General features: G+C 43.3%; 1 protein-coding gene across 2 annotated transcripts; it reads left to right on the top strand.

Moving 5' to 3' along the window:
- Positions 1–333: 333 nt before the first annotated feature.
- ciapin1 (cytokine induced apoptosis inhibitor 1) lies at positions 334–9,551 on the top strand. Of its 2 annotated transcripts, none has more exons than XM_029153771.1 (9): positions 334–441; positions 1,416–1,620; positions 1,722–1,865; positions 1,954–2,027; positions 8,174–8,324; positions 8,464–8,537; positions 8,758–8,876; positions 8,967–9,048; positions 9,129–9,551. In XM_029153771.1, exons 2-9 carry the CDS (start codon positions 1,464–1,466, stop codon positions 9,237–9,239), a joined length of 912 nt encoding a protein of 303 aa, XP_029009604.1. In that variant the 5' UTR covers positions 334–441; positions 1,416–1,463; the 3' UTR covers positions 9,240–9,551. The 2 variants fall into 2 exon arrangements, with proteins under 2 accessions (XP_029009604.1, XP_040927121.1); XM_041071187.1 differs by lacking the exon at positions 334–441 and adding an exon at positions 1,041–1,061.
- The last annotated feature ends 5,390 nt before the right edge of the window (positions 9,552–14,941 follow it).

Raw genomic sequence — 14,941 nt, 5'->3', positions numbered from 1 at the left:
ATATATACACACATACATATATACATATATATATATACATATACATATATATATATATATATATATATAATTATATATATATATATATATATATACACACACACACACACACACACACACACACACACACACATATATGTAAATAAATGTGTGTGTATATATATATATATATATATATATGTATATATATGTGTATATGTGTGTGTATGTATGTATATATGTGTGTGTGTGTGTGTGTGTGTGTATATATATATATATATATATACAGTGTGTGTGTGTGTGTGTGTGTGTGTGTGTGTGTGTGTGTGTGTGTGTGTGTTTCACATTCATACTTATATACATACTTGTACTTTGTTATTTTATTTTGAAGACTCAAATTCGAGGCGTTTCCTTTATGTAACTTGACATTCATACAACTGCCACCGCAACCAAAGATAGCAGGTAGGTCACTGACTACATATTATAGATAATTTAGTAAAAATAAGTATTTGAAATGTAACATACAAAGACGATACTATTTGCTATGTACTGGACGCGCGGGTGAAATTTAACAGCGCAGGCATTCTCTACATCACAATGTTTGCTTGTTGTTTTTTATCACGTCACAGCAACGCAGGGTGCGTGAATACCCACACTTTTAAATGTTAACTAAACTTAAACAAAAAGTATCACTGCAGAAAAAACTTAAAGATCATACTGTAGTGTTTTGTTTGGAAGTACTAGGGTAATATCAGTTCTAGTATATATTATTAGTTGTATAACATTAGCTTGTCTATGCCAACGCTAGCTGGTTATGTCCATTTTCATGAATGGCAGACATTAATCAAACTAGAAAAAAACACAGGGAAACACGAGACTCTCGAGAGCATGTTCTGCGCAGAGTCGATCGCCAGTGATCGGGGCGGTCTGCATGCCGGTTAGTTTTGTGTCTTGACCCTAAACATACCTTGGCTACCTTTACTTCTCTGGCGTCATGGCTACACAGGCACCGACTGCAGGACGTCATGGAGATAAGCGGAAACGTCAAACACTACGCTGACCAATTAAAAGCTGTTTCTCTGGTGCGATATGAGGCAAAACTGGATAAAGAACATTAGTGATATGTTTGCTAGTAGTTATCTGTGTAGACACATGTAACTTACAAAAGTTATTATAAAAATCTTTACAAATTACAAAGAAATAAGAGTAATATTTCAGTAGACCTGGTGGCTCTATTGGTGGCCCTAAATACTGTAGGTAATTATAGTTGCAGGAAACTACTTTTTACTTTTATGTGTGTGCAACGTCAGTGACACAAACCCTCATTACAGTAATTACTGTGTCAGGGCACCTTGTGTAAATGTGTTAGACACAGTGAAGGTAGTAATTTCAGTGACATCAGCATATTTATAACTGAAACATCTCCTTTTCTGTAGATCCACATAAAGTGGTACCTTTGTGAAGCATCTGGTGTACAGAGAACTATGGCGGACCATGGCATCAGAGCAGGTGACACGGTGCTGTTTGTCTGGACTCAGCCCTCCACATCAGAGGCCCTTAAACAATATGCAGAGGAGCTCGACGCCGTTGTGGGCATGGATGGTAAAGTGTCAGCTGAGAACATGGACAGACTACTGCTCTGTGAGTGACCTGCTGCTTAGCACCATTCACACATTGTGGCTACAGCTGAGTGTTTAGGTGTACTTAGGGACACTGCTCTAAAGTCTGTCTCCTCTCCTCAGCCTCCCACTCTGCCTCCTCCTTTGACTGGGTGCTCTCCTGCCTTGTTCCTGGCAGCTCTTCCATCCACAGCTTAGAGTGTCTAGCTGAGATGGCCAAGGTCCTGAAACCTGGTGGGAAGCTAGTTCTGGAGGAACCTGTTAGTGGTGAGTCTTTAAAGATGACAGATAACATTTGAAGCTAAAGTAGTTCATTCTATATCACCATGTGTCAACAATCCTGTCTCTGCTACAGGAGCTGAGAGTGTGAGGACTGCAGAGAAGTTGATGTCAGCTCTGAAGCTTTCAGGTTTCACATTAGTGACAGAGGTGAGTAGACTCACTTATTAAATTATACAGTATTAGGAACTAGAAAAGCATTTCCACAAGAAAATGCACAGCGAATGCTTCCATGCTGAATGTATTCCTGAAGAATTGCTTAAAAAGGCTGAAACATTACATTACATTACAAAAACATAATTCAGTTTTATTTATATAGCGCCAAATCACAACAAAGTTATATCAAGGCACTTTACAAAGTAAGGTTTAAGACCTCACACAACTAAACTCAACAAATCCCACATACAGCAAGCATTTAATTTGACAGCAACAGTGGAAAGGAAAAACTCCCTCTCTAACGAGGAAGAAAGCTCTGAGAGCGCTCTGAGAACAAAGTGTTTTGCTGGAAGCATAAGAAACTATGAAGTCTTTAAGATAAGAAGGAGCTTTATCATTGAGTGCTTTGTAGGTGAGTAGGAGAATTTTAAATTCTATCCTATTCTATACATTTTACAGGCAGCTAGTGCAGAGAAGCTAATGTAGGAGTAGGAGTATGTGATCTCTCTTTCTAAGTCCTGTCAGAACTCTGGCTGCAGCATTTTGAATAAGCTGTAGGCTTTTTAAAGAGCTGTTAGGACATCCTATGATTAAGCAGTTACAGTAGTCCAACCTAGAGGTAACAAATGCATGAATCAGTTTCTCTGCATCTCTTTGAGAAAGGATGCTTCTGATTTTAGCTATATTTCTAAGATGTTATGCCATCCAGAGTGGCTATCTGACTCGAATTTCATTTTTTTTTTTTGTTCTGTCCAGCAGTTTAGCAAGTGTGGTGGAAATTTTCCATAAAGAAGCAGATGAGAGAGTTGTCCTTTTGTGCGAATTATTGAAATAATAAAGAAAATAAAAATAATGGGGAAAGCAAATAAAAGGCATGGATGTTGATCGTGCACATCAACAAACCAAAAACCAGCTGGGGAGATCAGTGCACACACCACGAAGGTGTGATGCAAAGAGCCCACGATCCTCAAGTTGCTTCTGCCTTTTAACCCCTCTGTCCGACTAGGGTGGAATGTCTTTCTAACCCAATCAAATTACATGCACCATCTCCTCCCTGTCGCAGTGTGTGTGAAGATATTTACATTCTCACACCTGCATCGCTCACATCCAACTATCTGTGAGAAAGGAGCACCAAGTCTCAACAGACAAAGACACAACTCCCTGACCTTGGGTTTGGGAGCTAGAGTTGAGAGTCTATCAGGCAGAGACAACCATTGAACAATCTAGGTCAAATGTCAAATGCATACAGTAAGACAAAACATAAGATATTAATTGCAGAACATAAGTCATAAATCATATAATAACTGCATAGAAATAAGGAAGAGACAATTTTTGCCATAACACAAGCTGCATATCTTACGCTGAATGCCATATTGTGATGGACAGCTTTGCTTTAACAAGAGGAGTAAATATATAATATATATACTCTTCTTGATTTATGGTTTATTTGATGGTTTATTTAGCTAATCCCAAATATGTGATGTTGCTGTGTTGGTGGACAGGTTAAGTTTCTGCTTTACGGTAAACAATAGAATGCCTTTATTAGTCCCGAAGCAGGGAAATTATTGATATTGGTAGTGATAAGTATCAGTAATACTTACAGTTGGATTTGGAAAGTGCCCCACTACAAGGTTAGTAAGGCTGTAGCTTGATATTATTCAACCAAAGGGTGAGGCAGACGTTGCATGAACAATGCCACTTGTGGAAGCCAGGGTGATGTGTGGGGCTCGGACACTACGCCCATCCAACAAGCAGAGGAAAGAATCCTAGCAGCCAGGGAGCCCACACACCTTCAGTTCCATGAGGGCAGGTGTTGCGACCCAAGCCGCCCACACAGAGCCCCCCAGGCAGAGCTGCAGCAGCCACAGAGACAGCACCCGAGGCCAGAGCGGGCCACCGGGGGTCAACGCTGTCTACCCCATGAGAACCAGGGGCAGACACTCCCCCCGGTGGGAGGGTCGGCCTGAGAGAGTGGAGCCTGAGGACCCACAGTCCGTAGGGAGCCCGCCAGAAGATGCCCCCGCGCCCAGAGTGGGGCCCGCCCCCAGTCCACCACCCCCACACGAGCGGAGTGGGGCCGACCCCATCGGCCCGACCTCATCCCCTGGCGCCACAGCGGCCTGCAGCACAAGGCCAGCAATTGGTGGGGTCAGCAGAAAAGAGACCACCCAGGCAGATGATCATCGTACCCCGGGCGGAAAACCGGACCCCCCACCCTCCAACTGCACCACACGCATACAAACTCACACAAACACAGACGCATACACCCACCCACATGTACAACACACATCATCACACATACACCATAAACTCTCTCACAACAAACTAGTCAATCAAACGTGAACCAATGCACTCTCAGATACATTCTCACTCCCACACCATTCGCTCAATCACATTCGTGGGGAGGGTAGGTCTCCGGCCCGCTGTCCATGTGGCCCCAGGCAGGGACCGCAGCTCCTCCCGAGCCCCGCCCAACCCCCCCCAGGCCGGGGGAGGCAGAGGGCAGCAGAAAAGGTACCCCAGAACCCTGCAACCCAGCTTGGACGTGAGTGTGTGAAACTAAAGTGCACTGAAGGAGGGTGACACCTCCAGGAGCACGACCGCTGGCTGACGGTGTGTCCCCCGGACAGTGCACCCCCTCACCCTAAATGTCTTTTTGCAGTTAAAACTGGGTGGTGATCTCTCCACCAGGGCCAGTGGGCGAGGCCACAACTGGCCTCAGCCCCAGGCCCCAGTGAAAGAGCCCACCCCCGGTGTATGTGGCTAAGTATGAGGAACTTTGGGAGATAGCCAATTCTCCGAGGGGTCCAGCAGACAGAGCCATCAATGGGAAGGCTCCGTCTACTGGCCCCCCCGGAAGGAGCCCCCAGATTCCTGGACGAGTGTGTATGACTAATGCAATTAAAACTGCAGAGCATCCCACTTGGGAGGGACGGAACCACTTCCCAGTAGCCCCGGTCCCTCCATCAGCAGGACGCCCCTTGCAGACCTAAGTGGATGAATGTGGAGAAATGTAGTTAGGAAGCAGAGCACCAGGGTCCGCAGAGCCAGGTTCCCGACTGGCGTGTCTGGGTGAGAAAGACTTATAAATTGCTGCCACTCCTCCACCTCTACCTGTACTTCTAGGAACATGATAGTTTATGTGACTCATTGGAGTCGACTCATTTAAAGTAACGTATTCATCCTGCTGCAGCCAGGTTTCAGTGAGACAGAACAAATCTATGTGATGGTCACTTATCAAGTCATTTATTAAAATGATTTAGATGAGAGAGATCTGATATTCAATAAACCACACTTTATTAACTTACTGTTTGTTCTGTAAGAGGAACTGTTTTGATGTTTATTAAATTCTGGTAAGTCACTCCTCTTTGATTTGTGTGTGACTTGTATAGTTTAGGTGGTCGGGTAGCAGACAAAGTCTCTATGCGATAACTAAGACTAAGAGTGGGTGGTTATTTTTGTAATTAAAACAGCTACTGAAGCAGGCAGACTGACACACTCTACATCCAAGTGAATATGGCCGAATATTTAGAATGAGAATTGAAGAATTTCATTAGGTACATTAGTAAAGTCCAATTCAACCTAATACAGCCAGTAACTGATAAACCTCCAGAAGGTAGTTTGGCAGCTGTGGCAGCGTGAGCTGCTGATGCTTATCTATGATTAAGAAAAGTAAGTTCAACATTCAACTCTGACATGAAGTCAACTTTTCAAGTTTTCTCTACTGTTGACTGTTTAGACAGACTATTGTCTGTCCGTCTGTCTGTCTGTTTGTCTGCCCTAGCAAACAGTGTAAAACTAACATTATCAGATCTATGTCCTGTTCTCAGAACTGTGGCTATATTTTGGTATTTGACCTCAACTCTACAGGTCAGATACTCAAGCTCAACCTTTTAGTTGTACCCTGGAATTGCATCTTTGGTGCTAAAAATGGGGGTGGCCTTATTATCATTTTAACACCTTCCTCAGACAATCGGCTCATGAGGGTGTGATGAGTGTGATCAGCGCTGAAAAGAGCATTGACAGTCGACTGAAATCAGCGAAAATGAACCGCTCCATCTGTACAAACTAAGGTAAAGGTGTGAGGGCTTAACCAGGCACATTATCAGAAAGAAAACTAGTGTGACTACAACTGAGTAAAAACATTATGTTCATACAGTGAAAACTGTGGCTGTAGTGACGAGTTAAAGAAAAACGTTCTGTCTTAAAACAACATGTCCTGATACTCTAGCTGTAACATCATGCACCCCATCTCACACAATACAGACTAATAGAAAAGATGAGAATTCCATTTTATATTCCGTTTATTTCGTTATTTCGCCTTTCACCTGTACCACATAAAGTCATTGCAGAGCTACAGCCATATTTCCCAAGAGGTTCACCAGCCACTATCAGCGGTGACACATATATGGACGTTGTTCTGCCCGCTTTCATGTAGACACAAACTCGTCAAGGCAAAAGAGACCTCAATGCAGCATTTGCAATTAAATGTATATGAATAACGAAATAAACGGAATGTAAAGTAAAATGCTTTGAAGAGTATTGTGTCTACATAAAAGCGGCTGGTCAACTTTGTCAACATGTGGCACAGGTAAGTGGGGGAATAATGGCACAAAGCAACAGGCTGAAGCCCCCACAGTCAGCGCTTACCTTTGCAACGGGACTGAAAGCCCCGCCCACTTTTATTTATCAGATAGATTTGAGTGGGAATAACGAAATAAACGGAATGTAAAGTAAAACGCTTTGAAGAGTTATGTCTACATCAAAGCGGGCAAATCATATGTGAACGTTTTAATTTTTTTGTAAATAAAAATAATGTTTGCCCCATTCAAACATGGGGAATAAAAATGAGTCTGATTCTGAAAGCGGCTGATCAACTTCGTAGGAACACATTTCATATGGTACAGGTGAAAGGGACACTAACAACCCAACGCAGCCGAAGCTGTAGCAGCAGAGAAACGCAGATCTTTGTCCTGCGTGTTGATGCGTGTTTCCCCATCCCCCAGTGTCCCCGCTCTGGGACGTGGATGGCCCCGCCCACTTTCATTCAACAGACGGACATGAAAGAGGGAATACGAAATAAACAGCTGGTCAACTTGGCTGTAACTTTGCAATGACTTATTATGTGGTACAGGTGAAAGGAGTAAAAACGAAATAAACGGAATATAAAACGGAAGCGCTTTCAAGCGTTTTATGTTATATTTTTTATTGCACATTTCTTAAAACTAGATTTTTTTTTCTGTAATTTATGGTGACGTTACAGTGCAAACAATATGTAAACTTTATTTAGTTTTTTTTGTAAATAAACAAAGCTTCGCCAAGTTGTTAAAGATCTGAAACTGTCTTATTGTATTGTTTATGTCTTTTATTGCTTCCTTCTGTGAGACCGCAAACAATGACACTCGTCCTTTCACGTTGTAAATCCAAGCACATAGAGGTGGAACATTGTAACAGTGGATGTCACTCATAGACCCATAGGAACTATGCAGCCTTGCAGGCAGGAGCAGGGTCAGCAAGCCCACGCAACCCACCACCTAGAGTGTGTTAGTTAGTTAATGGCCCTCTTTACCTAACAAAGGCAGCTGTTCACAGATGATTCAGGGTCTCAGCTAGCCGAGCAGATCCTTTGACCACCTTCTAGTGGGAATGGGTATATTTAGAAAACCCAGTAGTTCTAGTGTTAAAAATAGCAATATTACCGTTTTTAACTAGTTTGAGTTTTTAATATGACTATTTTACTGTTTAGCAATTACCTACGCATGCGTCCTCCAATGCGCCAACTTTTCTAAATTTAAAATTCAACCACTTCCTCTGCAGCTACGCTCAGCTTTCAGCTATTCTTTCAGGTTTTGGGCTATTTAGCTGTTTTAAAACATTCAGCTTTATTTCATCAAATTAAGCAAACCTTTTCAATTTCAGCAAATCTTTTCAATGTCTTCTGCAAATATTCAGTTCCAATCAACTCCTAATACTTTTCAAATACATTAATCCATGCTTTAAATGGTTGTGCTACTTTTAGCAATTCTTCAGCAATACATTAAGCATGGAAGCAATCGCTGTGCATTTTCTTATGGAAATGTTTTATCTAGTTAAATTACTATTATGATAAAAATGTCCTTCTTGTTTCCTCTTGATTAAAGGTCAGTAAACCGGAATCAAGTTTAGAAAAACCTACTGGTCATCAGAGGAACACACTAACTAGAGTCCGTATATCTGCCAGCAAACCTAACTATGAGATTGGATCATCAAGTCAGCTCAAGCTGTCTTTTGGAAAAAGGTTGGCTAAGCCAGGTGCGTTTCCCAGCACAGATGTCTGTATCTGCCCTAGGGTCAGTTTCAATTAAAAACTTTCTGTGCTAATATGTCTTTCACGGTATAATATAGTGTGAAGGTTGTTGTGAAGTTATTGTTCACTTCTGTTTTTCAACAGAGAAACCTGCTCTAGATCCCAGCATGGTAAAAATGTGGACACTCTCAGCCAACGACATGAATGATGATGATGTGGTGAGTTAATGACTTGTCTAGAGTCAAAGCCTGACTAAGGCTTCTACAGATCAACAGTTTTGGGTTGGAGCATTTCAGAGACATTATCTGTCCCTGAATGAGTAAGAAAACTACAGCAAGCCATTCCAACTATGCTGTCCTTTTCTTTTTCATATTAGATTAGACATCTTTCAGCAAATACAGTCATTGTAATTCTCGTCTGTTTTGTGGCATTTCTCAGGATCTGGTGGACTCAGATGCTCTGCTGGACGAATATGATCTGAAAAAACCAGATCCAGTTTCCCTTAAAGACTCCAGCTGTGGAGAAGGATCTGGGAAAAAGAAAGCCTGCAAGAACTGGTGAGGAGATATGTTTTATGACAGGTGTTTGGACAGTTTGGACAAAGCATTAAAATACACCATGATGCTGTGTGTTGTATGCCTATGTAGCACATGTGGCCTTGCTGAAGAGTTGGAGCAGGAGAGTAGAGAAAAGCAAAAGACCAATCTGCCCAAGTCAGCCTGTGGAAGTGTGAGTATCAAGTGTCAGATCGTCTCCAGATTTCCTTCATCCTCTGTTATAGCAGCTTGTTCCTTTCATGTCTGTGGCAGTGTTATCTTGGTGATGCGTTTCGATGTGCCAGCTGTCCCTACCTGGGCACGCCAGCTTTCAAACCAGGAGAGAAGATTGTACTCAACAAAACAACACTGATGGACGCTTAAAAATGGTGTCAGGTTCATTCTTCTTACTTGAAATTTGCATTCCTATTGTTCCCCAACTGCTCTGAGGAAAGTTCCCCTGCAACACCAGCGATGTAACAGTCACTGTCAGTCAGTGCTTTTGAGAACGTTGACTTAGCTATTTGTTTTGATGCTGACAGTAGCAAGAGGCACAGTGGCTGCAATGCTTTTGCTTTTCATTTAGAATTCTATTGAACATGTTGTGCATTAAGTCTGTGTGTGGATAATGTTACTTATTCACTGTGTTTTTTTTCAAGTTCTATAATAAACAAGTCAAATGAGTCTTGACAGCCACACAGAGTGAAGACCAATATTTCTGTTCAACGCGTTCTGTCTTCCCCTTGATTTAATATGTGGTAACCAGAATTGGACTCTGGAGCCTCAAGGTCGTTTAACGGTTAGCACATCAAGTTTTCCACTGCTGAATGTAATAGGTGTGAATGTAACTTTTGAACAACAATTTCAGTTCATCTATAAGAAACATTGTTTTCCCTGTAAAGACTTAATGTGCAGCAATACTAGTTAAGCGTAAACAAACTGAAATACTGCCCATGTGGGCTCACAAAACACAGCCCCACAGCATGTGGACACTTTCCCTGTTCTCTGCTCTGAGTCTGAGCTACAAGAACACATGTCCACAAACAAGAGACCTTACACAACAAAAGCTACATAGAGCAAGCATTCAATTGTAATTAATTACAATAATAAAACTCCCTCTCGAATGAGGAAGAAACCTCCAGCAGAACCAGGCTGTATGTGGGCGGCCATCTGACTTGACCTGCTGGGGTGAAGGGATAGAGAGAAAGAAAAGCACAGCAACAACAACAAGCCACAGAGCACAGACAGGATGGTTGGACCAAAGACTGGATGCAGGCAGGATGGTTGGATCCGCAGTTGCCCATCATAGACACCTCACTCCAGTTCCAGAGCTGAAGCAGTTTCCAGTAAGGAGGAAGTGAGTTTTGATGAAATTCTGACAACAAACAGACAGAAAGGCCAAAAGCTGAGTCAGCGCAGATAATGATTGACAGCTCACATCATGTGACTTTACACAAAATACTGCTAAAGCTTCTTATCTAAAGGCATTTCCACATTTATTTGACGCAATGAGTCAACAAATATGAAGCTGAAGTTATTCTACATAGCCTTCTGGTTCCGTTTGATTCTTGTGACCAGGGTCTGTGCATGAACGGCAATTCGTTTAATGTGTGTTTAATGAACACGGAATAATGTATTTTTATGCGGTGTTTCGTTGCAGTAATTCAGTAAAACACACTGACTTACTGATTTACTCATTCTCATTTTCTCCACTTGAAAAAATCAGCTGCCACCAAAGCTTCGGTGTTGAAGCATCCTGCATTAATGGAGTAATATCACGACGGTCAGTTAATGCTGTTACGACTAGGACAATTCTCCAATGTTGCCAATGATGCAATGTATATATTTTAAGTATTCTAAACATTTATTTTTTCAAAACCAAATTAACAACCAATAGTAAGTAGTAACTAAGTAGTAATAGTCTTAGTAATGGTACTATGTACTGGTCTCAGACTTGAAAGCGTTTCCGTTTTATATTCCGTTTATTTCATTATTTTTATTTACAAAAAAAATCCCATACGCTTTGCACTGTAACATCACTAAGAATTACAAAAAAACGACAGTACACCCATCTAGTTTTAACAAATGTGCAATAAAAAATTTACAGGCACAGACTAGTCAAGTAAGCTGGATGTTCGTTAAACCAGTTAATATTGTCACGTTTCGTGTCACTTCCTGGTTTTACTTTGAAGTACTTCCTGTTCTCAGTTCAGTTGTTCACTCCCCGGATCATTTAGCACACCTGTCAGCAATTAGTTAATCAAGCACCGGTATTTAGTCTTCACCTCACACACACTCTAGCTGCCAGATTGTCAAGTCCTGTACTTCTATCCAGCGTTTCTTGTATTGTCTCCCGTGTTTTGATCCTGATTACCCTGACCGCCGAATCCTGTCTGAACCTTGCCTGTACTTTCGCCTGGATAGAACCCTGCTTGATCATTTGACCGTGAGTTTGCCTAGTCCTTGTCTGTACCGTCGCCGTGCTCTTCTGTGTACCGAACCCTGCCTGTTTATTGGACCTGAGATGGCCTGCTCCTCGACTGTGCTTTAAACCCGTGCTCCCCTGTGTATGACCTGGTCCGTTTGACTCTGATTGTGAAAATAAAACCTGAATTCATCCTCAACACGTCGGCGTGCTGTGCATTTGGGTCCTCCTCCGTGTGTTCTGACAGAACAATCTGGCCAGACTTGGACTTGGTCTGGGTTAGGGTTAGGGTTAGGGGTTAAGGGAAGATTTCGAAAAGTGTAGGGCTACACTTTTTGTAACAGAGGGCTGCAGCCTCTGTTACAAAGAGGTACCAGAGTGTTTTGAAAAACTTTTAAAACACTGTGCTGTCCCTCCTGCAATGACATACAACTATTATTATGAAGAACAGTGTACAGTTGGGAGCGCACCTGCAGCTTGCCTGGTGGACAGGGTCCGGAAAGGAGCAGACTCGCATGTTCCGTCGTGGACAGTGTCCGGAAAGGAGCAGACTCGCATGTTCCGTCGTGGACAGTGTCCGGAAAGGAGCAGACTCGCATGTTCCGTCGTGGACAGTGTCCGGAAAGGAGCAGACTCGCATGTTCCGTCGTGGACAGTGTCCGAAAAGGAGCAGACGCGCATGTTCCGTCGTGGACAGTGTCCGGAAAGGAGCAGACTCGCATGTTCCGTCGTGGACAGTGTCCGGAAAGGAGCAGACTCGCATGTTCCCTTTTGGTCCGTGTCCACATGGGCACCAGACCATGCCTCCCAAGTGGGACGTTAACCCTAACCGTGGTTTGGGAGCGCGGTTGGCTTCATCACAGTTGGGGTAGGCGTGTGTGGGGGGCTTAAAAGTGGGTTCCCAGGTTCGAATGGAGAGCCAGGTTCTAGGAGGGCGTCTGTTGGCAGGAGCGGCCCAGACTTTGTGAAGTTGCAAGCAGGCAGGTAGGGAGGCAGGCGAAGCGGAGGCTGTGTGCCCATTGGCTGGCGCTGCTGTCTGTCTGTCACTAGTCAGGGATATGAGTATGGGATGCCAAGAGTGGCTATTGAGCCACACGCATCCCGAGTGTGATGAGTTTGTCTGAGGAGACGGGACGGAAGGATCCGTGCACTCTGCATCCAGGTGAGCTCCAGGTGACCCGCATCCACCGTCCACATCCCCACACAGTATCTGTCCTGGCCCTCATAACAGCAGTGATGAAATAAAATAGCCTTCATTGTAAAACTGAATTCCAAGAACATATATGAAATGCTGTGCACACGTGCACATATGCACAGACACAGAGACACACACACTCACGTGTCCCTTTTGTATAAATGTATAAACATTTTATACAGCAGGGGGGGGCAAATTGAGGCTTTGCTCCCTGCTGTAAAACCAGATAGGAAGGTCACAGCTGAATGGTTCTTATATCTCCATAAAGCTTAGCTTCAGAGCTTTGTGCAGATGTAAGGCCCATCTGTGTGTGACCCTGTCCTTCTGAGAGACTGGGGTTGTAATACTACCATTCATAGGTTGAGAAGCTGAAAGTCAGTCAGAGTGGTAAGCGCTGGTGGTGCGTCTATCAGCTTCTCAATTTTTGACCTCAGCCATAAAGTGATTTTTTATGTTCTATTGCTTTTAAAAGAGGGGCTGGGCAGACAGGAGCATTTGTAAGCTCCTTCAGAGTGTGAGGATCTGACAGGCGCAGGTGTCCGAGGCTGTGCAAAGTCTGCCAGTTTGCACACAAACGGACAGACACAGTGACCTGCTTGGCTTGGTATCTTCATAAGATTGAACTTTAGGGCTTTGTACAGGCTAAGCAGTAGAATGTGGATGCAAAGCCTAGACTGAAAGCTTTCATTTGATATGCCATTTGTTGGTATTAGGCAACATTCAGAACATTTCAGGTTCCACCCAACTGGAGCCTGTAACTACAGCTCAGAGATATACAAACTAAATGACGGCTCTCTCCTGCTAGGAACAACACACACAAACAAGCTTGGTACCATTGGAAAGCACTTAATCTAACCTTTAATTTGATATATGTCTTATTATCTTTAAAATTGACGGAGTTACTACCCAAAATGTTATGCAAAATAATGTTCGCCTGAGGCCCGGGTTTTACAAACTTATTGACGGCTCTCTCCTGCTAGGAACAACATACACAGACGAGCTTGGTACCATTGGAAAGCACTTAATCTAACCTTTAATTTGATATATGTCTTATTATCTTTAAAATTGACCCTAAGGGTTAGGGGTTAGGGTTAGGGTTAGGAAATAAAAGATTGGATCCCCCCATCCAGAACAGATGGAGGAATCAGATGCACTCTCCATCCAGGCGGGTACCGGGAGGCCCACATCCACCAGCCGCATCCCCAGCATCCCCCACAGTATCTGTCATGGAACTCATGACTACAAAAGCACAACTGACAATGACCTTCATTATGGTGATGCATTAAATGAACCTATGCAACTATATTCACACATATCAAACATAAACCCATCTGTGTTACCTTTCTTGTTAATTTGTGAAACTTTTTATACACATTTTTGTGTATAAGTGTCTTGGTTTTATGTTGGGAGATGGGTTTAAGGTACTTGAAATAAGACGTGGGGTCATCGGGTGGTTACAGTAGGCATGGTTCTGAGGGTGGTTATAGTTCAGTCTGGATCCTGAAACAAAAAAAGTTAATAACCAAAGAGTAATTAGGGTTAGGCAAAAGCCTGGGACTGGTTATGGTTAGGCGTGGGCCCGAGGGTGGTTAGGGTTAGGAAAAATGGGTCTGGGGGAGGTTAGGATGAAAGAGAAATTAAATAATGACCTTTACAGTACCCATTGTGATTGTTGTTATTGTTACTTAAAAAATGTTTTTATATCAATAATAATTACTATATAGCATTTATAAATTAAATTGGTTTTGGAATTAACCCTCACGCAGCTCTCATTTTTAGACCCCACGAGGGCAACGGAGGAGGGTTTTACATCTGACCCCACAAGTGGGTGAGGATGTGCAGTGGGGGGGTGGTGGTCGGGGTCATGCCAGACCCCAGGAGGAAAGCGAACGTGCAGGTTGGGAGGAGGGAGGTGGGGGTCACGCCGGACCCCAGGAGGAAAGCGAACGTGCAGGTTAGGAGGAGGGAGGTGGGGGTCACGCCGGACCCCAGGAAGAAAAGCGAACGTGCAGGTTAGAAGGAGGGAGGAGGGGGTCACGCCGGACCCCAGGAGGAAAGCGAACGTGCAGGTTAGGAGGAGGGAAGAGGGGGTCACGCCGGACCCCACGAGGACACAGAAAGTGCAGGTTAGGAGGATCCACAGGTTGGAGGATGGAGAATCTCTGTCTGGAGAAACTGTGTGTGTGTGTGTGTGTGTGTGTGTGTGTGTGTGTGTGTGTGTGTGTGTGTGTGTGTGTGTGTGTGTGTGTGTGTGTGTGTGTGTGTTAGTTGTGTGTGTGTGGGAATACAAGGAGGGCCGTGACGTTGTGTTTCCAAGTTGGAAACTTGTTGTCTCCAGGTTGGAGAAAATCCCAGGTTGGAGAAAAAAAAAAAACAAAATACCCAAATTCAAATGCTTTTGCTTTATTTTATTAATTATTTTTCTTTTTCATATTACACTTTGTTTGTAAATAGTGTTACTACACT

The sequence above is a fragment of the Betta splendens genome, chromosome 6 (assembly GCF_900634795.4).
Source record: "Betta splendens chromosome 6, fBetSpl5.4, whole genome shotgun sequence".
In the NCBI taxonomy this organism is placed as follows: Eukaryota; Metazoa; Chordata; class Actinopteri; order Anabantiformes; family Osphronemidae; genus Betta; species Betta splendens.
This window is presented reverse-complemented; position numbering and strand designations above follow the sequence as displayed.